At 47.9% G+C, this 26193-nt stretch overlaps 1 protein-coding gene and 3 pseudogenes across 1 annotated transcript; 3 read left to right on the forward strand and 1 right to left on the reverse strand.

Moving 5' to 3' along the window:
• The first annotated feature begins 3165 nt into the window (after positions 1-3165).
• LOC136525823 (uncharacterized) lies at positions 3166-5530 on the forward strand (annotated as a pseudogene).
• Positions 5531-13453: 7923 nt separating this feature from the next.
• Positions 13454-15033, reverse strand: LOC136525824 (long-chain-alcohol oxidase FAO1-like; annotated as a pseudogene).
• Positions 15034-15432: 399 nt separating this feature from the next.
• Positions 15433-16614, forward strand: LOC136529176 (12-oxophytodienoate reductase 1-like; annotated as a pseudogene).
• A 747-nt stretch (positions 16615-17361) lies between these two features.
• On the forward strand, positions 17362-17883 carry LOC136525825 (uncharacterized mitochondrial protein AtMg00820-like). Its single transcript, XM_066518682.1, has one exon. It carries the CDS (start codon positions 17362-17364, stop codon positions 17881-17883), a length of 522 nt encoding a protein of 173 aa, XP_066374779.1.
• The last annotated feature ends 8310 nt before the right edge of the window (positions 17884-26193 follow it).

Raw genomic sequence — 26193 nt, forward strand, 5'->3', positions numbered from 1 at the left:
GAAAAAAACCAGCAACAGGATTAGATTTCATTTCCTATTGCTCAGCCATCAGGAAAAATAATGACAGGAATCCTTTCTAAGTTCCTGACGGGAGTGGTGACAGGAATCAAGATCATGCTCACAGCCATCCATTTTTATTTCAGAAAAACAAAAAAAAATATTATTCTACCACTTGCATTTGGCATCACAGAGACAAATTTACACACACATTGTAAATCCAAATTGCACATTACATTTCGAACTGGTTCACAAGTCCAAATTCACCACATTGCTCAACTTCAGCAAGTATTACATGCCGACTAAGTAAGTTCAAGAGGCAAGATTTCACCAAGTCTAGCTGCTTACATGCCAACTAACAGTTCAAGAGGCAAGACTTTAGCAAGTCTAGCTGCTTACATGACAACTAAATAATAGAGAGACCTTTTCACTCTCTGTCATCTACATACTAGTTATATGACTGCACAAAAGAGGTCAGCTTACTTCAATAGAAGCAAGTCAACTTGGAGCTTCACCATATACACTCCAACTGCGCAAAAGAGGCTTACGCTGTCTAAACACTATTTTAGTCTATGCGTTGCCTTCATCCTCTTCGATACCATTGCTCTCTTGACCACCAGAACCAGCTTCTCCGGCATGTGATGACTCTGTACCCTACAAAGTGATGGAACTTAAATTGATGTGTGATTCTAACAGTAAAGACAATACATGAGCTTTGAACCAATCAAAGAAATTAGGACCATTACGGACATGGCTCCCACGCCCAAGTTTCCAACCATTCATCCTTAAGTCAGAAATTTGTTGTTCAGTTGGATTCCTTGTTCCCTTCCATTGTTCATGTTCGAACTTTCTATAAAGACAAGGAAAAATCAACATGAGGATTTATTTTGGTAAAGTTTTAGAACTCATTTCAGTAAAATCAACACATACTTCAAGAAATCTTCCATCTGTCGTATATTGGTCAATATGTATAAGAAGGCAGCCTTGTATTCTTCTATAGAAAGATCACGACAACCCCTTTGGACATGGCATCGGCCAGGTTGTCCAAAGATTTTGATATCATCACAAGCGGGCACAAATGTTGAGGCACCATCATCATATCTAGGTGCCTTGTTTCTAGCTGAATGCACCTTCGATTTAAAGAAAAGAGACAGAATTTGTGGCCTCTTCAACAAGCTGAGCTTCAATAACGCAGCCCTCAACTCTTGCTTTGTTTTGGACTTTTTGTGTAAGCTTTTGTATAGCCCTAAGAAGAAAAAAATTAGCACTAGCACTAACAGACCAGCAACCAATTGAACCTACAGTTTAAAATGTACCTCTCAATTGGAAACATCCATCAATATTGTACAAGGCCTCCTAGTCAAACTTCCTCAGCAAGATGTACCATAAGATGTTGCATAGGGTTAAAAAATCCTGGAGGGAATATCTTCTCTAGTTTGCAAACAAAAACCACTATGTTCTGTTCCAAAGCTAATGCATCATTCTTAGTAATTTGTCTAGCACACAATTTCCTATAGAATTAGCTGAGCTCAACTAGACAAAGCCAAACATTTTCAGGAAGGAATCCACGGAAAGCAACAGGAAGTAGACACTCCATGAAGATATGATAATCATGACTTTTCAGCCCCAATATTTTCTTTTTTTTGGAAATTAACCCCTTTTTTAATATTTGCAGCATACCCATCGGGAAACTTCAGTGTTTTGAACCACTCTAAAATGATGAGGTTATCATCCTTGTCAATGTAGTATGGTGCCCTTGGCATATGCCACTTTCCATTTGGTTTTAATACAAGATGCATGTTAGGATGATCGCAAATCAATTCTAGGTCTTGCCTTGCCTTCACATTATCTTTTGTCTTATCAGCTATGTCAAAGCATGTGTTCCATATAGCTTCACCCATATTTTTCTCATTGTGCATTACATCAATGTTGTGTGGAAGTAGCAACCTTTTGAAGTAAGGTAGCTGCCACAAACCATTAATGTGTGTCAAGTTGTGTGGTTTATTAAATGCCTTCCTATCACCGACTTGGAGGTTCATTTGGGCTTCTATTTCTTCTCCCTTCAACTTCCTTGGGGGTTCATCCAACACTATTGTATCCTTCCTAAATGCATTTCTTTGGGTTCTAAATTCATGGTCCATGGGAAGAAAGCATCTATGACAATCAAACCAGCATGCCTTACCACCCTTAGTGAGTCAGAATACTTTGGTGTCACCTAAACAACGATGGCATGCCAACAACCCATGGGTGCTCCAACCAGAAAGCATCCTAAGGGCAGGAAAATCATGTATTGACCATAGATATGCTGCTTTCATGGTGAAACTTTTCTTTACCGATGCATCCCATGTTAGAACTCCATCCTTCAGAGTTTGCAGTCCATCTACTAAAGGTCGCATGAAGACACTAAAATTTTTTCCAGGATGTTCTGGACCACGGATAACAAGGGAAAGAAAGATGTATTCTAGCCTACGATACGCGGATACTTCACAAAACTCGCGTACCAGTGTCGGATACCGTATCGGATATGGATACTCGGCAGATACGTCCAGATACGTATCCCGGACGTATCGGACAATTTAGCAATTTCCAAATAATAAAAATAAACTGGATACTCATGGGACACCTGTGCGAGACCTTCAAACCCTAACACCACTCAATCGCTTCGTATTAAAGCCCTCTGTTCAGCTGCGCCCCCTCTCATCCCCATTCGCGCACCCCGCAGCTGCCTCACGCACGGCAGCCTGCTGCTCACCGCCGCCCGGAGCAGCGCCGCTCATCACTCCCTTGCCGTCACCGCCGCCAGGCCACCCGCCCGTGCCTCCTCCCGGCAGCCTGCTGCTCACCGCCGCCCGGCCACCCGCCGCCCGGAGCAGCGCCGCTCGTCACTCCCTTGCCGTCACCGCCGCCAGGCCACCTGCCCGTGCATCCTCCCGATAGCCTGCTGCTCACCGCCGCCCGGCCACCGGCCGCCCGAAGCAGCGTCGCTCATCACTCCCTTGCCATCACCGCCTCCAGGCCACCCGCCCGTGCCTCCTCCTGCTCCTTCCCCTTCCATGGTGAGTCTGACATTCCTCTGCTTCCTCCATGTCTGGTCCTTCCCTTCTCAAATCAATCTCCCCATGTGCTGATTCATCTGCTCTGTGTTTATTTCCCCTCGTCTCAGATCAAATGGCAACTAGTACGAATGCTTCTGCATCCACTCATAGTGGTGAAAGTGAAGAATTTCCTGTTGTCGACAATCCTACTATTGCAAATCGAGTCTTGGCTTCTGCTCGTGTGATTCTTGCAGACGATGATGACAAGAAGCCCCTGTGGAGGTATGTTCAGATTCTTAAGAAAATTGGAAAGGGTCAAGGGGGCAACGCAAAGATGAGATGTAGACTTTGTAACAAGGGTTTCCAAGGAAGTTACTCTAGAGTTAAAGCACATCTGTTAAAGATTTCTGGTTTTGGGGTTACATTTTGTCGAGTGGTGACTGTATATATTCTTGAACAACTGCAAGCTGAAGTTTCTGCTGCAAATGCTGCTGCCTGCAGGAACCTTCCTAGAGATATTCCACTTCCAACTGAGGGCGATGAGAAGATGAGGAAGATGAGGGGTGTTTCGGCTATTGAGTGCAGCTTCAATCTAGAAGTCCGTAGCCAGCTTGATGAACTGATAGCTAGGATGTTCTACACAGCAGGCCTGCCTTTTAATCTTGCACGTAACCCATATTTCAGGAAGGCTTTCATGTTTGCTGCCAATCATCCAATTGGAGGATATGTCCCTCCAAGCTACAACAAGCTGAGGACAACTCTTCTTGTGCAAGAGAAGACAAATGTTGAGAGATTGCTGCAGCCCATCAAGGCAACATGGAATTCTAAAGGTGTGAGTATTGTATCAGATGGATGGTCAGATGCTCAAAGGCGCCCACTCTTGAATTTCTTAGCTGTGACGGAAGATGGTCCAATGTTTCTTAAAGCATTCAACACTGAAGGAATATCCAAGACCAAGGAATATATTTCAGAGAAGATGCTAGCTATAATTGATGAGGTTGGGGCACAAAATGTTGTGCAAGTGATCACTGATAATGCTGCCAATTGCAGAGCTGCTGGTATCATTGTTGAGCAGAAGCACCCTCAGATTTTCTGGACCCCATGTGTCGTGCATACTCTGAACCTTGGCTTGAAGAACATATGTGCTCCTAGGGACATTGAGGATGAGCTTTATAATGAATTCCAATGGATCAGTGAGATCATTGGAGATGCTAGCAGTATAAAGAATTTCATCATGAATCACTCCATGAGGCTATCCATGTTCAATGAGTATAGCAAGCTTAAGTTCCTTGCCATTGCGGAGACAAGATTTGCCTCTACTGTTGTGATGATGAAGAGGTTTGTGGCTATAAAAGATGCTCTTTCAGTGATGGTAGTGAGTGAAAAGTGGACTGCCTATAGGGAGGATAATCCTGGTCCGGCCCAATTTGTGAAGGACAAGATTATGAATGATGTGTGGTGGGATAAGGTGCGCTATTTCCTCAGTTTCACTGATCCTATCTATTCTATGGTGCGGGCAGCTGATACTGACAAGCCATGCCTCCACTTGATATATGAAATGTGGGACACAATGATAGAGAAGGTGAAGAATGTGATATATCGTTATGAAGGGAAAGAGCCACATGAAGAATCCACCTTTTATTCAGCTGTGCAAGACATCTTGGTGAGCCGTTGGACAAAAAGCAATACCCCCTTGCACTGCTTGGCACACTCACTAAATCTCAAGTACTATACTGAGGAATGGATCAATGAGGTTCCAAACCGACAAGCCCCCCACAATGATGAGGAGATTTCAGAAATGAGAAATGCTTGTTTCAGGAGGAAATTTTCTGATGAGGAATTAAAAAGGATCAAGCAACAATATGCTAATTTCTCTTTATTTGGACCTGGATTCAATTCATTTGATTCACTTGAGGATAGAACTTATATGGATCCAAAGCAATGGTGGGGAATTCATGGTCATTCTGCTCCAGAACTGAAGAAGTTGGCATTTAGATTACTTGGCCAGCCAACATCATCTTCTTGTGCTGAGAGAAATTGGAGTACCTATGGACTGATTCATAGTTCCTTGAGAAATAGGTTCTAGTTTGACCTTTTATTTTTTTTAAATCTCAATTGTTTGACACCTGTAGTTCGATTCCTAATTGCAAACTTGCAATTGACTTTGTAGGCTCAATCCTGCACGTGCTGAGGATCTAGTTTTCACACACCAGAACTTGCATCTTCTTTCTAGAAAAAAATGAGGAATACAACCATGGTCCATCAGCAATGTGGGATATTGGAGCTGATACTTTTGAAGCTGATTTTGAGGGCGGTGCTGATTTCCTTGAGCATGCTGATCTGTCACTTGATGAGCCAGACCTTGAAAGAGTTCTTGAAGATCTTGGGGCACTGGGTCTGACTGAAGATGTTGGATCAAGTGACTAAAAGACTTCTTGATGATTGCCAATTTGTCATGGCCAGCTGCCGTTCATGCATCATCACTTTATCAATTATCGTTTTATCATTTCATCATGTAGTTATGTGTGTATGTTGAACCTAAGTTTGAATAATGGCTTGATGGTCTGAACGTTATGCCCTGAACAATATTATGTTATGTAATATTTATGGTCTATGCACTCATTTCTAATTTCGGTGGATTTATTTTTTATTTTTTATATATATTGCTGTATCCCCGTATCTGTATTTTGGGAAAAATGGCGTATCGGAGTATCGCCGTATCGCGTACCGGTATCCGTATCCACGTATCCGTGCATCATAGATTCTGGCCTCATGGCAACACCAGGTGGAAGATTAATTATATGGAAAAACAAACACTGTCCAGCAAGAATACGGAGCAGCCATGGGACCATATGGTATGAAACCATTTGTTGCAATGCCTAGCTGCACGTTCCTTGCCTCTTCTACAAACTCCGGAAAATCAACATCAAATTGTTGCCAAGCTTCACCATCACGTGGGTGGTCCATTCTACCAGACATGGAGCGAAGAGATTCTTTGTGCCATCGCATCATTTTCGCTGTTGCCTCATGTGCATAGAGCCATTGTAACCTATCTGTTATTGGCATATAGCGCAAGACTTTGCGCGGGACCTAATTTGATCCATCCACATAGCGAGGGGTATCACAGAAGTCACATTTCTCTTTATGCTTGTTATCTTTATAATAAAGCATGCAACTATTGTAACATACATGAATTTTTTCATATGGCATGCCCAGACCCTTTAGCAATTTTTTTGAATGGTAGAAATCCTTAGGCAAGTTACTATCAGCTGGTATGAGTTCATGGATGAGTGCCACAATGTCATCATAACACACAATAGAGAGGTTGTGTTGTGACTTTATGGATAGCAACCTAGCAGTGGCTGACAATGTTGACTGGGTTGTTTTGTCATGAACTAATTGTTCTGCACTATCAATCATCCTATAGAAAGCTTGAGCATATTTTGTTGGTTCCTCATTACCTAGTGATAGTGCAGCTGCAGCTAAGTCTGCCAACATATCATCCATTCTATCCGTCTCACCAAAACCCTCAATTCCTGGCTACTGATAGCGCCTCTCACCATGTGCAGACCAAGTTTTATAGTTGGACTTAAACCCATTTTGACATAAATGCAGCTCTACCTTGCCCCTTTTGTGCCGAAAATAATTCCTACACATAGCACAAGGGCATTTTATGGTACCCTCTTGTACTAGAGACTGATTAGAGAATGCAAAATCCAATAACTGATTTGTATGCTGAACCCAATCACATGTTGGTCTACCATGCTTCCAACCACTATACATCCAATCACGCTCATCCATAATTTAGTATTGCTGGCAACTTTCACAAAGTGATATAATGAGGTGCCCAATACTATTTCCCAATTTTATATAGATATAGTTTCATATAAACAGCAAAACATATTGCCTTCTACATAGTTCTAATAAGCCTAAGTTCTAATCCATATATCATGTTTCTATTGCCTAACTAATTACACTACCGGACTCCCGGCCTTTGCCGAGAGCCCGAAGCTCTCGGCAAAGACGAGTTGACGCTCGGCAAACTATTTGCCGAGAGCAGCTCTCGGCAAAGAGCCGTCGGCAAAACATCTACCGACAAAGGATTCTTTACCGAGAGCCCCTCTCGGCAAAATATTTACCGAGAGTAATGGAAAGGCTCTAGGCAAACTCTAGCTCTCGGCAAACTGGCGCGCCCTAGTAACGGCCAAACGACCGCTAATGGTGTGACAGCTTCTTTGCCGAGAGCGACCGTCGGCAAAGAACTTCTTTGCCGAGAGACTCCGTCGGCAAAGAATTGTTAAAAAAAAGATTTGCGGCCGAGGTGGTTTTCAAAAAAAAAGGTTTGCCGAGAGCCGACCACCAAGCTCTCGGCAAAGAGGCAGATTTGCCGAGAGCCCTACTCTCGGCAAAGAGTCCAGAGAGCATTTTTTTATTTTTGTTTATATTTCCAGCTTCAACAACACATATTTCACAAATATAACACATCATCCACATCACATATATCACAAATATGTCATCCACATCACACGTCTCACATTATAATCCATCTAAACATCTCAAATCCAACAACACATGTCCATCTCAAAGTGCTAAGTTCATCTCACACAAGTTCATGTCACAAAGTGCTAATACATGATGAAGAACAACAGGCTCACCCCCAAGGCTCCCACCCTCCCGACGGCGGCTGCTGCTGCGGCGGAAGGTGTGGATACGGCTGGTACCCCCGACCCTCCCAACGGCTGCTGATGCGGCGGAAGTTGTGGATACGGTTGGTGCCACGACCCTCCCGACGATGGCTGCTCAGGCACATCATTCGAACCCGCCGATTGATTCTGCACAAAGGAGAAGAAAAATTAGTAATTATAGTAATACTAAGGCATATAATTGTAATCTAAGCGTAGACAAGTCAAAATTTACAGAACTAGGTATAAAATTGTAATCTAAGCCTAGACACATCAAAATTTCGGCAGCACCTCCCCTGCACGGTGGGGTTTCCAAAACCTACAAGAAAACCAACGGCACGATGGCCGCCGACCACATATCAACGGCATGATGGCCGGCACACATATATATCAACGGCACAAAGGCCTCCCATCACATATCAACGGCACGATGGCCGACATGCACAGTAAAGAGCTTTTGTTAGAGAAGTTGAACTCACGTATGAGTAAGGTGGGTATGGGTAAGGCGATGGAGGAGCGAACAGCTCTAGTGGCGCTGGACGACCCATCGTGACGCCAAGACTTGCCACGTACTGAGTCAAGGCGTCAAACCTCGCCCGCTCAGCCTCCCACCTCTGTCGCTCGGCCTCCCGCTCCCTCTGTCTCTCTTCCTCCACCCTAGCCTTATGCTCCTCGAGTGCATGCACCTGGGCTATAATTTTTCACCGCATTGTTACAAGCAATTTCGAGGAATGTAAAACCAATGAACGACGAATAAAACAGAAATAACCTGTAGTGCTGCCACACGATGCGTCGAAGTGTCCTGCCTTGGGCGTATGGGCACGCTACCGCTTGTGCTGCTTGTCCGGACCTGTGAGAGAGTGGGAGTGGTGTGCGGGTCGAGCGTGCTGTTGCCGATGAGGTACCGCCCATGCTTCTTGCCTCCTCCCACCCTCATGACGATGTCGCCGTCAATGTCCGCGGTGTGCGGATCCCAGTCTGCCCCATGGACTCCCCTTGCCGCCTCGATGTACTAACTGATGCGCTCGGGGATGCTCTCGTTGGTGAACGACTCGGCTGGGTCGTCCGGGTTCCAGTTGATGTTGTCTGTCGCCTTGCCCTTGTGGGCCAGAACCCATGACTTGAGCTCTCCGCATGGCTGGTTTTGATGTGCAGCCGACTGCGAGAAAAACAACAAGATGATTATAAATCATGCAGGAATAAACGTCTGAAAGAATAAATGAAGCTACACCAAGTCACATACCCATCTAGCCCCGAATTCGTGGATGTTAAGGTTGCCCCGAAGTCGAAACTCTGTCTCGGATCGGAGCAGACCATGGAAACTAATACCATCTGCGCATCCTCGGGCTGTCCAAAAAAATAACGTCAACTCAAAAATTCGGCAGCATCTCCCCTGAACGGTGAGGTTTCCAAACCTGAAAGAAAAACCACGGCACGATGGCCGACAACCACATATATATCAAGGAGCCACATGCATCTTAATTATCAACTACTACTACTCTAACTACTACAACTACTACTACAACTACTACTACACTAACTACTACTACCACTACTAATACCACTACTACAACTACTAACTACTAACTACTACTAATACCACTACTACAACTACTAACTACTACTAACACTACTACAACTACTACTCTAACTAATGCAACTACTACTACACTAACTACTACTACCACTACTACAACTACTAACTACTACTACCACTACTACTACCACTACTACAACTACTAACTACTACTACAACTACTAACTACTGACTACTACTACTACCACTAGTACTACTTAGACTACTACTACAACTACTAACTACTACTACCACTAATACTACTTAGTATACCTTGTTCCTCTCCGCGGCGAGGGGCGAGGGCGAGGCTGACGGCGAGGACGAGGCCGAGGGCGAGGCCGACGGTGAGGACGAGGCCGAGGGCGAGGACGAGGGCAAGTCGAGGCGCGGGCGAGGGCGAGTCAGGGCGCGGGTGAGGACGAGCCCGAGGTCGAGGACGAGGAGGGGCGCGGCCGGCGCCGAGGCGTGGCGTGGCTGGGGCTGGGCGGGCTTGGATGGGCTGGCCGGCCGTGGAGGGCACGACCAGCGGGCACGGCCGCCGCGGCACGCACGGCCGTGCGTGGCAGAGCTAGGGCGGGCCGGCGGCCGCCGCCGGTGTGCGCGGGCGGACGTGGTGGGATGGGGCGGGCTGGCCGGGCTACGGCGGCGATGAGGCTCGGGCAGAGCGGCGGCGACAGCGCGCGCGGCCGGGCGTGGCGGGCTGGGGCGAGCCGGAGCGGGCTTGCGGGGCTACGGCGGCGAGGGGGCTTGGGCGACGGCGAGGCTCGCGGCGGCGGCACACCAAGCTGGGCGGCGCTCCTCGCGGCGACGGCGGCGGCTGTGTGAGTGTGTGCGTGAAGAGTGAGACAGATAAGGCGCCGAAACGGTTAAGTGTCTAAAGCCACTTTGCCAAGAGCCAGATCTGGGAGGCTCTCGGCAAACCTTCCCCCTTTGCTGAGAGCCCCCAGATCCGGCTCTCGGTAAAGTTTTTTTTTTCAAATTTCGTTCGAATTTTTTAACTAGCTAACTGCACAAAAAAATATAAAAAAAAATAAAAATTATTATTTGCCAAGAGTAGCTCTCGGCAAACTGAACAAAAAATGATATTTCTAAAAAAAAATTAAATCTTTCCCGAGAGCAGCTCTCGGCAAACCTCTTCGCCGAGAGCCAGCTCTCGGCAAACCATTGATCCAGGCCAGGTAAAAAAAAGAAATCTGCGCCGAGAGCGGGCCCAGTTGCTCTCGGCAAAGAACCTTTGCCGAGAGCAATCCCCTGAAGCTCTCGACAAATAATATCCAAAAAAAATTAATAAACAGCAAACGGCTCCGGAAAAATACGAAATTTTGTCGTGTTACCACTTATGCTCTCTAATGGCTATACAAAAAGTTTGGAACTCCAAAACTAATTCGACCGTGACATTGTTTGAAAATCCTAATGGATCCTTCTCAACTTTATGAAACTTATTCGGAGATGTCTCAGATTATAAGAATCATACGTAACCACTTGTGCGAAACATTTTCAATTTTTTACCACAGCCTCCAAGTGTGATACCATGACTTCATTGCAAATATCACAATTTTCCGACTTCGTTTCCTTTTTTAAGAATTTTTAAATCGTTGGGCGACATATGTTCGTGGTCTTCGATTCGTAAAATAAAAGGTGAAAAAAACGTCAACAAGATGTTATTTGCCCTCAATAATGCATAAATATCATGAATATCATTTTCTACTTAATTTTTCCTGTGTTTAAATCAATCGCTGTTCAAATTTTAATCGATTAAAAAAACTCCTTGAAATGCAATTAATTAATTATATATAGCAAATAATTACAAAAATACACAAAATTTTAATATTGAGTACAACATGTAGTATGTCTATAGAGAAAAAAGTTTGGAGCATATGAAAGAAAAAATAATTTAATTGGAGAGAGTTAGGAGAAGAGAAACACATGCACATGAAATATAGAAACCACATTTGCCGAGAGCCTGGGAGGGGCTCTCGACAAATATTTGCCGAGAGCGGCGCTCGGCAAATATTTGCCGAGAGCGGCGCTCGGCAAAGAGTTTTGCCGAGAATAGTAACGGAGGGGCTCTCGGCAAAGCGGTGACGCCGTCAGGGCAGGTCATGGCTATGGGCCCGCGGCAATGTTTTGCCGAGAGCCTGATTTTGCCGAGAGCACGGCCTACGGCAAAGGACCGTTTTGCCGATGGGCATTTTTTGCCGAGCGCGGCTCTCGGCAAAACGGCCCACTTCGCCGAGAGCTGTTGCTTGCCGAGATGCAGGCCCACGGCAATCCTGTCACTTGCCGACGGCCGGTGTTTGCCGAGAGCCGCGCTCGGTAAACGTTTTCTTTGCCGAGAGCCCGCATTTTTGCTCTCGGCAAAAATCTTGGATCTCGGCAAAGGACGTTTTTCCGGTAGTGTTAGGACGCTCAGCTGGACTTTTTTCTATGTGAAATAAACAGACAATGGCCAACCAGAGCGAATTTCATATCTGTTCTCACACTAAACAGTGACAAAAATAAAAAATTAAGCTCATATCCATCAATACACAGTATTGGTAATTTTGTATGAAAAAATACTATTTGCATATACATTAATATATAGGAAAAAGTCTACTTAACCCCCACCTTTCATACTTGGTCTACTTCACCCCCCAACTATGAAACCGTCTGTTTTACCCCCTGAACTTTCCAAAACCGTCTATTTTACCCCCTGGTGGTTTTCAGCGGCGGTTTTACTACAGTAACAGCGGTCTGCTACAGTGGTTTGAATTTTCTTTTTTTAAATTTATTTTCGGTGAATTTTTTAAAAATCATAGTAAATCATAGAAAAATCATAAAATGAAAAATCTAATTTTATTGGACTCCACATGAGTAGATCTACACAGTGAATATATAATACGGTATGCTTTAGTATAAATTTTTTTTGTAGCTTTAGATTAATTGGAAAATCTAATTTTGTCTGTAATTAATTGGAATAATTCATAGCTGCAGCTTCTATGGTCCAATTGTGGTGAAATTTTTATGGTACGCTAATTATTGTATGCTTGAACTATAGTAAAAATTTTGTACTCATTGGACTATGTATAACTTAGTTATAGATAAATTCTAATTAATTACAGATAAAATTGGATTTTCCAATTAATCTAAAGTTACAAAAAAAAATTGTACTAAAGCATACCGTATTATATATTCACTGTGTAGATCTACTCATGTGGAGTCCAATAAAATTAGATTTTTTATTTTATGATTTTTCTATGATTTACTATGATTTTTCAAAAATTCACCGAAAATAAATAAAAAAAGAAAATTCAAAACCACCGGCAATGTAGCAAACCAACGTTACTGTAGCAAAACCGCCGCTGAAAACCGCCCAGGGGGTAAAAATAGACGATTTTAGAAAGTTCAAGGGGGTAAAACAGGCGGTTTCATAGTTGGGGGTGAAGTAGACCAAGTATGAAAGGTGGAGGGTTAAGTAGACTTTTGCTAGACCACTGAGCATATATTGCACAATCATATAGCTGATATTTCACAATTCATGCCAATGATTCAGTATCCATAAAAAAATTGCAAGAGAAGAATCAAATCACCTCTCGCTGCAGGATCTCCTTCTCCCGCTCTTGTGGCAGCAAATCTCCAACTCTTGTGGCAACTGGCAGGATTTAGGTCCGGATGCGATGCTCTTGGGGCGGTGGAGTGTGCTGTCGATGATTACGCGCTGCTTTTGGGGCCGTGGAGATGTGCTCGTGAATAGACGGGGTGTCGACGGGCGGGGCGCAGATGGAGGTGAAGGCCACGACGGCGGCGGGGCGCGGGCGGGGCTCGTGCGGAACCGGCCCCCGGGGGACGCGGCCCGGACGGAGGAGCCGGCCGTGGGTGGCGCGGCGCGAAGGGAGGAGCCGGCCACGGGGGGCGCGACGCAGACGGAGGAGCCGACCACAGGTGGCGTGTCGCGAAGAGAGGAGCCGGACGCGGGGGGCGCGGCGCGGGCAAAGGATGACGGAAGTGGTGACGACTTTCGACGACGGGTCGGCCGTTGGAGTACAGGAAGCCGAGTAAACGAGAAAGAGTTAAATGCACCGGAGGTCCATTAACTTATGTAGGGGTTTCGGTTAGGTCCTATCAACTCTGAAAGTTGATTTCTGTGTCCATAAACTTTCTAAGTCGTTCACCATAGGTCCAAACTAGTCTACATGTGCATCTAGCAGTGACATGGCATGCTGACTGGACAACTCCCAAATGAGGCATTTCGTCGAGCAAGTCATGGATGTGAGAGAAGTAGCATGGTCACCAGCCGTGGGCAGCAGGCTGCCCTCGCACACGTACAGCCCCTCCGCCTCCCAGCTCTCGCCGCGCCCATCCACGGCGCCGTCCTTTGGGCTGGACCCCATCCGGCAGCTGCTCATCTGGTGCGCCGAGCAATGGAGCGCCCACGTGTCAGGCCCCGGGAGCATGGGGCCTTTCCCTACGGTCACCTCGTTGAGGAACGCCTCTAGGTCCTCAGTCGCGGAGGCCGCCGTCGCACCGCAGCTGGAGCCCAGTCGCTGCTGTGGGTGCCCACCTCGGCCGCTCCGGCGGCCACCAGGATGCGCAGCGCCTGGCGCAGCCCGTTGCGGAGCTCCTCCACGTCTTCCCGGCTCGGGGCGCAGCGCACGCGGCCCTCGCCGTCCACGTGCCCCGCGCCGCAGTTGCGGACCATGGCGAAGGGGTGCGCGGTGCGCACGTGCCGGAGCATGCGCTCCTTCATGTCGCGGCCGGACTCCCAGGGGATCAGCGAAGCCCAGCACCCGGGCCCCAGCGCCGGCGTCTGGATGATGGTGCGGGCGGTGACGCGGTGCATGGTCGTGATGATGCCGCCCTCGTAGCACTTGCCACTGAGCTCTGTGGCTGCCTCTGGCGTGCTGTCCGTGAAGTAGCCCCACGGCATAGACACCGGGTGCAGGTGAAGGTTGCGGCCGATGTGCCTGTTCTTGAGCCTGCTGTTGCGGAGGAGAGGCGGCGTCATGAGCGCGCCACACGACGAGATGGAAACCTTGGCCTCTATGCGCAACTTCTTGGTGACGCCGTCGCTCATGCATGCCGCCACCAGGCCCACGCACTTCTTGCTCTGGCTGTTCTCGCCGCCGGGGTTGCTCTCGAGTACAAAACGCTCGGCCTTGCAGCCTGTCAGTATGACCGCGCCACCGGTCACCGCGAGCCGGCACCGGTCGTACTGGAACCCCTCCTCCCGGCACCCGCCGGTCACCGCGAGCCGGGCGCAGACCGCGTCCATGGCATGCACGTACTCCCGCCTCCCGAACATGGGGAGCCCATGCTCGCGCGCCCACTCCTGCGTGACCCACTCCGGTGTGCGGATACTGTCCGACCAGTTGATCACGGAGCCGCCGCCGACCGTGGTGCCCGTGAACATGATGGTCGTCACGTTGGAGGTGCAGAAGATGCCTCCCTTCTCGTAGAGGCGCTACATGGACGGGCCCTCCACGGAGGTGTAGTTCTCGGCTGTGAAGTAGTCCCCCTTCTCGACGACGATGACCTTGTGCCCCGCAGCCGCCAGCACGGCGGCGGCCACGCCGCCTCCGTAGCCGGAATCGACGATGACGACGTCGCATTGCATAGTGTGGTGCGCGCCCGACACGTCCGCTTTCACCGCCAGTCCTCTCTCCGTGAGTGACCTGGGCAGCGTGGCATCATTCAGGGATCTGGTCTCGACGATGCCTCCGTCCAGTGGCCGCGGCGACGGCGCTACTTCCGTTGGACCTTCTTCCCGTGGCTACTTCTCTCACATCCATGACTTGCTCGACGAAATGCCTCATTTGGGAGTTGTCCAGTCAGCATGCCATGTCACTGCTAGATGCACACGTGGACTAGTTTGGACCTGTGGTGAACAACTTAGAAAGTTTATGGACCCATAAATCAACTTTCAGAGTTAATGGACCTAACCGAAATCCCTACATAAGTTAATGGACCTCCAGTGCATTTAACTCAACGAGAAATATGACAGCTAGCCGCCAGAGGCAATGAGCTATTGGTTGGAGCAACGTATAAATTCCCGTCGAAAGATGAGGCAGGGGCAGAGCAAAACCAAACAGGAATAGCTTTGACGCAAGCAAGCAGCAGAGGCAAAGCAAAAGCAAGGTAGCAGTTTGAGTACGTACAAGCAAAGATGGGGCACCAAGAACAAGAAGTGATCCCGCTGATGACGCCGTACAAGATGGGGCAGCTCGAGCTCTCCCACCGTGTGGTGCTCGCGCCGATGACGCGGTGCCGGGCCTACGGGAGCGTGCCACAGCCGCACGCCGCCGTGTACTACTAGCAGCGCGCCACCAGGGGCGGCCTGCTCATCACCGAGGGCACGAGTGTGTCTGACACCGCGTAGGGCTTCCCGGGGTCCCCTGGCGTCTGGACGCAGGAGCAGGTCGCGGCGTGGAAGCCCATTGTGGACGCCGTCCACCGCAAGGGCGCGCTCTTCTTTTGCCAACAGTACGTGACTCGTGAGCGCAAGTTTAGTATCAGCTCGTTCGAGTGATCCCGTTGCTAATCTCTTTTGTGAACCACTGGCAGATTTTCATCCAGACGGTCAAGCGCCGATCTCGAGCACGGACACGCAGCTCCCCCCTGACGCTGAGTCCGGCACGGTGTTCTCCAAGCCACGCCGGCTGCGGACCGACGAGATCCCAGGGATCGCCGATGACTTCAGACGCGCCGCACGGAATGCGATTGAGGCCGGGTTCGACGGCGTGGAGATCCATGGAGCACATGGATTCCTCCTGGAGCAGTTCATGAAGGATGGCGCCAACGACCGCACCGACGAGTATGGTGGCAGCGTGGAGAACCGGTGCCGCTTCGTGGTTGAGATCATTGACGCTCTGGTCCATGAAGTCGGCGCGAATCGGGTTGGCATTAGGCTTTCCCCTTTCGCGGATTACATGGATTGTGCAGATTCCGACCCCTCGGCACTCGGCGGCTACATGGTGCGACAGCTCAACAAGCATGAGGGGTTTCTCTATTGCCACATGGTAGAGCCTCGGATGCCCATCGTCGATGACCCTAGGCAGATTCCGCATAGACTCCTACCATTCAAGACGGTGTTCAATGGCACCTTCATCGTCGTTGGTTGTTATGACAGGGAGGAAGGAAACAAGGTGATTGCCGAGGGCTACGCGGACCTCGTCGCATACGGAAGGCACATCTTGTCCAATCCGGACCTAGCTAAGAGGTTTGAGTTAGATGCGCCCCTGAACAAGTATGATCGCTCCACCTTTTACACACAAAGAGCCCTGTCGTTGGCTATACAGACCATCCTTTTCTTAGCGACGACAGCAAAGACTTACCTGCTCAAGATTAATTGCATGGATGATCGGTTTAATCACAGCTGGTGCACGAGATCGATACTATTCTATCCATTACAAAATATATGTAAGGTGCATTGTTTTTGTTTTAAGTTATTTTTTTATATTTGACCAAATTTATAAAAAGTACAATAAACACTATAAAGACATTGCAAATGTGACTATAGTTGTTCAGGGTGGAATTTGATGTTGCAAATGTCAAAATTAGAGAAGTTTTACTTATTCTTTCTATTCTTTTTTAAAAGAGTTCTGTATTGCTGTTTAGATTGCAGCAGTGAGATACAAATACAATTGCAGTGGAGTTGTATCTGTTAGCATATTAAGAGTTGCAGAGTTGTAGTCTCTTTATTTCCCATCTCTTTGCATTCCCTTGTACTCTCTATATAAACCCACATGAGATTAGTGGAAAGTGAGTTGAGTTATTCCTCCAATTATTCTCTAATATTTGCCGAGCTTCCTACTCCTCTACCTTCATCTAACCTTGACTTCCTGTCGGAGTTTGACTATGTGTCTAGCCCTGTTCCTTCACACATTGTTGCAGGTACTGGTGTTGCAGGTATTGGAGTCCCAGGCCCTGGTGTGGCCGGCTCTGGATTACCTCCTGCTGCACCCGATGCCTCTCGGGTTGTTGCCAGCGGGAACTTGGGCCACCCTGCTGGATCTTTAGAGGGTGCTGGAGGAGGTTCTTCGGCCGGTGCTAGACCTCGGTCGCCCTCAATAGCGGCCTCTGGGTCGCCCCAGCAATGGCATCCAGCGCCGCCAGCGCTCGTGGTGGCGTTGTACCCTCGCCTGGTGCTGTGCCTGCGGCTGGCTCTCTTCCACAGGGTGCCATTCGAATAACACCTGTTGCAAATGATCATATCATGGTTACTCGAGGCAAGCAAGGTTTTCGACAGCCCAGGACACTTATGAATCTGCAGGCCACTATTTTGTCTCCTATTCCGAAGACCTACCGTGGTGCTTTGGCCGATCCAAACCGGCGTGATGCTATGCAAGAGGAATTCACAGCCCTCCAAGCAAATCATACATGGGATCTTGTTCCTCCTCCTCCTGGCACTAATATTGTTACAGGCAAGTGGGTCTATAAGCACAAATTACATCCGGATGGCACACTTGACTGTTACAAAGCTCATTGGGTACTTCGAGGCTTTACACAACGTCCTGGCATTGATTTTGGGGAGACATTCAGTCCTGCTGTGAAGCCCGCCACTATTCACACAGTTCTTTCTCTAGCAGTCTCTCACAACTGGGCGTCCACCAGTTAGATGTCAAGAATACTTTTCTTCACGGCACTTTGGAAGAAACAGTTTATTGTGCACAACCGTCTGGGTTCATTGATTCTTCCAAGTCTGACCATGTGTGCCGCCTTAATAAGTCACTCTATGGTTTAAAACAGGCACCCCGAGCTTGGTACAACAGGTTTGCTTCCTTTATATATACGCTCTATTGGATTTTTAGAAGCAAAGTCGGATACCTCTCTCTTTATTCTTTGGTGGGGTTCCAACATGGCATACTTGCTTCTTTATGTTGACGATATTATATTGACTACCTCTTCTGGAGATCTCCTACGTAGCATTGTGGCTTCTCTTACAGCGGAATTCTCCATGAAGGATCTCGGGCTTTTGTATCATTTTCTTGGGATGACTGTCTCCAGGAGTTCCACAGGTATGTTTCTCTCCTAGTGGCACTAAATCCTTGAACTCTTGGAACGTGCTGGCATGACCGGATGCAAACCTTGTTCCACCCCGATTGACACTAATGCCAAGCTGTCCGCTGATGGACCTCCTGTTGCCAACGCCACTGATTACTGGGCTCTCGCCGGTGCATTACAGTACCTCACTTTTACTCGCCCGACATCTCCTATGCTGTGCAATAGATTTGTCTCTATATGCATGATCCTCGTGAGCCACATCTTGCCTTGATTAAGCGTGTTCTCCGCTATATCAAGGGCATCTTGGACTATGGTTTGCAGTTACTTCGCTCATCCACTTGTGACCTTGTGGCATATTCAGATGCTGATTGAGCAGGTTGTCCGGATACTTGCTGTTCTACCTCGGGTTATGCTGTCTTTTTGGGCAATAATTTGGTCTCCTGGTCTTCAAAGCGCCAGCACACCGTGTCTCGCTCCAGTGCAGAGACCGAGTATAGAGCTGTCGCTAATGCCGTGGCAGAAATACATGGCTCCGCCAATTACTTTAGGAGCTTCATTTCTGACCCAGGCGTTCCTTTGTGGTTTTTTGTGATAATGTTAGTGCAGTTTATCTCTCAACCAATCCGGTGCAACATCAACGCACTAAACATGTTGAGATCGATCTTCATTTCGTAAGGGACAAAGTTGCTACAGGAGAAATTCGTGTTCTTCATTTGGCCTCTACATCTCAATATGTGTATGTGTTCACCAAGGGTCTTCCTACCTCCATATTTACATAATTTCGCTCCAGTTTGAATGCCTCCACTTCGGATTAGTGTCGACGTTCCAACTGCGCGCGGGGGGGGGGGGGGGGGGGGGGGGTTACCATATTAAGAGTTGTAGTCTCTTTATTTCCCATCTCTTTGTATTCCCTTGTACTCTCTATATAAACCCACATAAGATTAATGGAAGTGAGTTGAGTTATTCCTCCATTTATTCTCCAATAGTATCGCACATGTTTCGTGCCTTTTATTTATCTGGTTGGGGGTGGTTCATATGAGCGTGGTCCCAGTGTTTGGTTCAGGGACACGTGATTCCCTCTAGATTCGGGACATTCCCATCCCTAAAAAAATATCCAGACCAACTCGTCTCTCACATTGTCTCCTCAGCATGCATGCCGAATTCGCCGTCCTATTCCTGGTTGTGGTCAGACATGGGCAAGCTGCCCTTGACCCGTTAGTGTCTGACCTCACCTTAGCAATGGCGGACAGGGGCAGGCTGCCCTCGACATAGTGGCTCCCGGTCATTGGCAAAACCGCCCTGGACTGGGTGGTGACCAACTATGCACGAGCCACCGTCGCCCCAGTGATGCCCAAGAACAAACAGAGCAAGGTTGTAAAGAAGAAAACTATAAAAAAGCATTACCGGTAAAAGATAATGAAAAATGTGAATTCTCATGTGTTCCATTGTAGTACCTTCACCCAAAAACATACTAATATGCTCGATCGTGTCTTTATTATCTTCACCACTATTGTAAAAGTCGGTACTCTACAATCATCGAGAACTCTCATGTGTATAAAGGACGGTTCATACGCCAAACGACACAGACATGCCGGACGTCAAAGCGACGATGAACGTGCATTGAACACAGTCAGGTCATGGTGCAGGGCGACGGCGATTTTCACTATTACAGTCCGATGATTGACCAATGCGGAGGTGAGCCGTTGCAGTCGGTTCTGAACCGACCGTGATGACTTCGACAATCACCGTCGAGTGTTTACTGCCGAGGCCAAAAACCAGCTGCAACGGGGGGTTCCGAGCCAACCGTGATATGTCTGCTGTAGTAGTGTAGTACCGATAAAAGATAACAACAAATACGAATTCTCATGTGTTCCATTAAGTGTACTACCTTCACCCATTCATCCAAGAAACATACTAATATGCTCGATTGTGTCTTTATTATCAGCACCACTATTGTAAAAGTCGGTACTCTACAATCACCGAGAATCAGTACTCTACAATCACCGACAATAAGTAATCACAGCTGATTTTAAATGTACACACAAACTTTTGTCTAAAGATTTATGCGAATTTTTCTTAAATCGGCTTAAATCTTCATCCCATGAAGCCAGATTTCCGATTTATGAATGGTAACTCCTTAATAGAGCCTTAAGAGGTTGTGGCAACACCGCTAAAGAGGCATTGTATTGCCATCGGTTTTTGTGGCTAAAGTCGGTGATGATGTGAAGGTAACTATAAGTAAAGAATAATAGCCATCCATAATCTGGCTTTATCAGTTTCGACCATTGAATTGACAATTTTGGGTTGGCTAGCCGATGTAACACTGCCAGAATTTTAGTGAGAAAGTCAAGCGCCGATCTCGAGCATAGACAAACAGATTTCCCATGACGCTGAGTCTGGCATGCTATTCTCCAAGCCTCGCCGGCTGCAGACCGACGGGAAGTTTATTAGTTGCTCCAACCAGTAGCTCATTAACTCTGGCGGCTAGCTGCCATATTTTCTCTTTTACTCTCGGCTCCTGTGCTCCAACGGCGACCCGTCGTCGAAAGTCGTCACCACTTCCGTCGTCCACTAGTTTGTTATTTGTTGTGGCCGTTGACGGACGAATGGATGGTGGATGCAGTGCGGACTGTTGACTCTGAAGCGCCAGTCATCAGGAGGAGACCGAGTAGAGGTGAGCGAGGCAGCTTATCTACTACTACTGTATACTACGTAATGCTACACGTACCCATCTTTAATTTCTTGGCGGATCATCTGTGCGGACCGTGCGGCTAGGACAGCACCGTATGTCCAATGACCCAAACTAAAACAAACCGGGTAATAACTTCTATTTCCTATGTTTACGAGTTGAATTATCCACACAATCACACAATTATACTTGGACATCTGAAGATTCCTTAAATTTCCACTAAAAGAATCCCTAAATTTTCAATACACAGTCGATCTAACCAGACCAATCTTAAGTTTTCTGGTCTAAAGCCACAGTTATTTGATTCGTTCGCAACTAGTCACGCTACAGGTTATTCATGCAACAGTTATTTTCTACAGTTATTTGGCTTGCTGCCACAACTATGGGTGCCACAATCTCTTAAATATGTCATACTTATTTTCTTTCAAAATTTTGTCACGAGTGTGGCTTTGATTTTACTCGCCACACATTCTATGACAGCCATAGTTTGTCGAAGGTTAGACATGGCTGCGGTAGCATCAAACAAGCCCTAACACTTAGGATCCCTTGGTTTAAGAACAAATCACAACTGCACCTTGTAATACACAAACAAATAGACGGAGAATTAGTGTTTAGGCTAACGGAGAACAATATATTAAACAATTCACATAAATCACAATTTAGATCAACTTGTGCAAGGCTATGCGGTTTGTTCCCTAATGAACGGGTTCTTTATTCATTATTTTGAAAATACAATAAGGGAGAAGGGGATTCAACCTTGTGTAGACTAAAGGCATATTGTCACTGGTATGTTGCCCGTGCTAATGCTACGGTGTCATTTAAAAACACAATTCAACCAACCAAAAGATAATATATGCGCCTGCGCCAGACCGCCTGCCTTCGGCCGGGCCGCCTGCGCCACCAAACCACGCCCGTCAGGGCGGCCCTCGCCGTCGGTCGATCCCCAATTAGGCTTAGTCTTCCCCAAGCCCAACTCCTCCCTCTCACCCATCCTCCCCGCCTAGGCCTGAATGGACAGCAGCCCACCAGGCGTTCTCCCTAGCCCCTCTCTCACTAGGCTGGAAGGGCCAAGACCTACCCGGCTTCCCTAGCTTCCTCCCTCCCTCACCTGCCCAAGGCCGCTCACGCCCTCTCTCATTTCGCCTGGGCCAAAAGGCCAAAAGCCCACCCGACTTTTTCCCACCTCCCTCCTCCCTCTAGCACTAAGCACTACTAGAGAACAGACCTTAGAACGATGTCCCAATTTGGCATTAGCCTTGGCATTTTTTTGCCCCCGGGACTAGAGAGGCCTTTAGTCCCGGTTGGTGTCTCCAACCGGGACTAAAGGTCCCTGCCCAACGGCTACTGCGCTCGGCACAGTGGCAGGAGACCTTTAGTCCCGGTTGGAGACACCAACCAGGACTAAAGGTGGACCTTTACTCCCGGTTGGAGCCACCAACCGGGACTAAAAGTCCTCCAACCTTTAGTCCCGGTTGGTAATACCAACCCAGACTAAAGGTAGACCCTTTAGTCCTGGTTGGTAACACCAACCGGGACTAAAGGTCCCCCGATGGGTTAGTTCAAAAGGAAAGCATCCCATCCATTGTTAGATGTGTTGTGTAGGTGGGGTGGTAAGCTACGCGCGAGGCAGTGCATGAGGTCTTGGGTTCGAATCTCACGGGGCGCAGCGGTGGGAGGCATTATTTTTTTTAAAGCTGGGAGGATCTTTAGTCCCGGTTGTGGCAAACCGGGACTAAAGAACAACACCTTTAGTCCCGGATTGCTAGTCCCGGTTGGGAAACCGGGAGTAGAGCTAGTTCCCAACCGAGACTAGATCTCATTTCTGTAGTAGTGAAGTTGAGATGCATTTTTTTGTGACATGAATTTAGTTATGTCACAAAGTTGAGATGCCTCTAGAAAAAATGTCATAAATCATTTGATCCTGACATTTTGACCTGATGCCATGCCATATATGTCATAGAGTGACACATTTCTTGTAGCGATATCGAGTCCCCTTGACGAAGCCCGCATTCTGGTATGAACTCATCAATTAGCTCTCCATTGACTTTGATATTGTATTTCACCAATGAGACACGCTTCATCACCAGCTCGATCGATCTCCCGTCAAATCCCAATTTCTGCATCATATCTCAGAGGAAATTCCATTCAACTCTATCATACGCCTTGCTCATATAGAGTTTTATAGCTGCATAACCTTCCTTTCCTTTCTTTCTCTTCTTTATATAGCATGTCATCTCTGAAGGAGAATAGAATTGGTGGAATTAGATGATATATCACATTAGGCCTCATGGGCTAATTATATAGAGTACATAGGACTAACACCTCACGTGGGTAGACAATATGGTACTATTCCTGTTTACTCTAACATCCCCCCGCAGTCACAGTGGGAGCACTGCAGACGGTGAGACTGGAGAAGAAGCGGGCAAGCTAATATCTCCCCGCAGTCATAACAGTCGATGCGTCGCGTATGCTGTGGCTAGAGAAGAAGCCGATGAGTCCTCATGCAAGGCGGTAGCCCTTTGTGCCGATGTCGAGGTAGCTGAGCATGAGGGCGTAATAGCCTTGGTCAAAGAAGTCGTGCTAAAGATGGCCGAGGTCGACATAGTTGTGGTCGGGTTGGCTTGTCGATGGAGCTGCAGGAGCACAAGGGGCTCCATGGTGATGACGAAGACGCGTCGAGGCAGTTGTCGTGGGAGGGGGCGATGGCGAAGTCGACTTAGTCAGGGCCGTCGTAGGCGTAGAAGAAAGGTGATGATACAATTGAGGCAGACGGGGTGGGAACGGGAGGGTCGATATGCCTAAGTCTATGCAGTCAAGCCGCCTGAACGTCGAGGCGCGACTGGGTTTGCCTGACCCAACAACGCGTCGGGGACGAAAGCACGCATCGGTGTTGCTAATACCGGGCGTACAAGGGAGAGGGCCCCAACCACGGTGACGCTGACGACGTGGTTGTGCTGGACGAAGAAGAAGCAGTGCGGTAGTAGACGCGTTGGCGAGTAGGGCTCAGCGACGACACGAGGGGTGCGACCGGCGAGCATGGCTCAGCGACGGCGCGGGTAGCGGTAGCTCGATGGCGAAGCCCAATTAGCAGAACGAAGACCTTGTGCAGACGGATGGCGCAATAGGGATTGCGCAGCATAGTCGTCCATGCACATGTGACGGTGATGCAGATGCAATGGCGAAGCGGACACACGGACGACGGTGCTGCGGCTCGATGAGGCGACACAACAATAGCCCTGTTGCTCGAAGAAGATGCGCGTAGTACTCGACGATGGTGTCGATGACGAGCCGATGGGGCATGCAACCGTGCTGGGATGGCCGATGCATAGCCAATAGGCCTAGCCGATGGCGTGCGGGGGCAACCGATGGCCCAGTCAATGCCGACATCAGAGTAGTACCAGCGAGGTCGGCGGGCGGTGGGCGTCTCAATCCCGATCCGTGATCGGGCAAACCAAAAAGATACAGCAGCAGGGGATCGGGTGTACCTAGCGAGACGGCACGACGGCGGTGGTGCGACCCGACCGGGCGACGAAAGGTGCATGGCGGGTTGCGGACGCGCAGAATCGAAGGCGCCGATGCTGATCGACGTGGTGGAGATGGGCAGATCCGCCCGACAGCAGCGACACGCCAGATCTGGCTACCTCCATGGCAAGGCAGGGTCGGGGCGTGTGGCCGGGCCTGGCCGCGGACGGTACGAGATCCATTGCCTCCATGCGACGAAAATTAGGAAGGCGGCTAGGGTTAGGATCTAAAACCTAGGCGAATGATACCATGAAGGAGAATAGAATTGGATGATATATTGCATTGGGTCTCATGTGCTAATTATATAGAGTACATATGACTAACACCTTACGTGGGTAGACAATGTAGTACCAGTGGCGGAGGCAGAGGGTATGCCAGGTATTCACTGGCATACCCTGCGGCACCGGTGAATATACTATTATATATATGTATAAGCATTTGTATTTGTAAAAAAAAAGAAAAAAAAAACTTACCTGGAATGGATCACGCCACCACGAACGTCCCACTTGAGGGGGCACACACAGCAAAGAAGGCGCTGGTCACCCACGAATGGATCACACCACGAAACGCAACACAAGCACACGCAGGCCCACACGGCCACACTGACCACACGACGGACCGAGTGAGTGGGCCTAAACTGCTCTTCCCTAATCTAATCTCGATCGGAGGCGACGGACGACCAGAGCGAGGGGACGGCCACGGCGCCGCCGGACACCCTGACAGCCTGACGCCTGAGACGCGATGAGTACACCACACTTTCCCAGTTCCCTTGGTCTAATCTCTTGTGCTATTTGCTAACATCATAATTAATAAATTATTTAGCATCGTGTTTTTTAATATTTGTGCAGTTATGAAAAGAAACACCGATATTGCATCTCTTTTTCAAAAGCATGCAGCGAAGAAGGCGGCGGCGGCAGTTGCTACATCTAATCGTTCCCCAGATCCCTGATCCAGTTGAACCTGTGGTGGAAGAGCAGACTCATGTAACGCTCCGACCCAGGAAGACGGCTAAGGCCCACTCTACACGTTAAATGAACCACACCCGCTAATTAACTCTCTTGCGCTTTCGTCCTCGCTTCGCGCAAAAAGATCAATCCGAAGTTAGCAGCCTCTCAGGTCCAGCCTTTTAAGCTAGTCTAGCGTTGGTTCATTTCCGGTATGGGACTAAACTGAGAATACTGCGCTGATGCTACAGTACCCCCAAAGCTATAACACCTCATCGCTACAGTGTCATGAATTCGGTCCGGCCCAATGGGCTGGGTCTCACAACTCATGAGAGAGTAACTGAAAAATTGCTTCTAGCCGTGGCAACGGCAAGTGTTGAAAGGGTATTTTCTGCAATGGTTTTAGTAAAAACAAAGTCACGAAATAAGATGGGAGATAGCATTTTGGATGATTGTCTAGTCACTTTCATGAGTAGGATATTTTCTTTGAAGTTAATGAAGATGATATAATCAAGATATTTATGTCCATTTGAAAGCGTCGAATAAAACCCTCAGAAAAATAGCATTGTAAGTCTCTAATACTTATTATACCTATATTTTAATTATCGATATGGCTTTTGAACTATTTATATTATATTTAGTGGATGGTTTCAACTTAATACATGAATTTAAGCCTTATTGTGTTACTTAGTGCATATATATCAAATTACATTGTCAATTTTTAAATTATTACTGAATTGGTAAAATGAATTTACCGAATTGTATATGA

This window comes from Miscanthus floridulus, chromosome 19, assembly GCF_019320115.1.
Source record: "Miscanthus floridulus cultivar M001 chromosome 19, ASM1932011v1, whole genome shotgun sequence".
NCBI lineage: Eukaryota > Viridiplantae > Streptophyta > Magnoliopsida > Poales > Poaceae > Miscanthus > Miscanthus floridulus.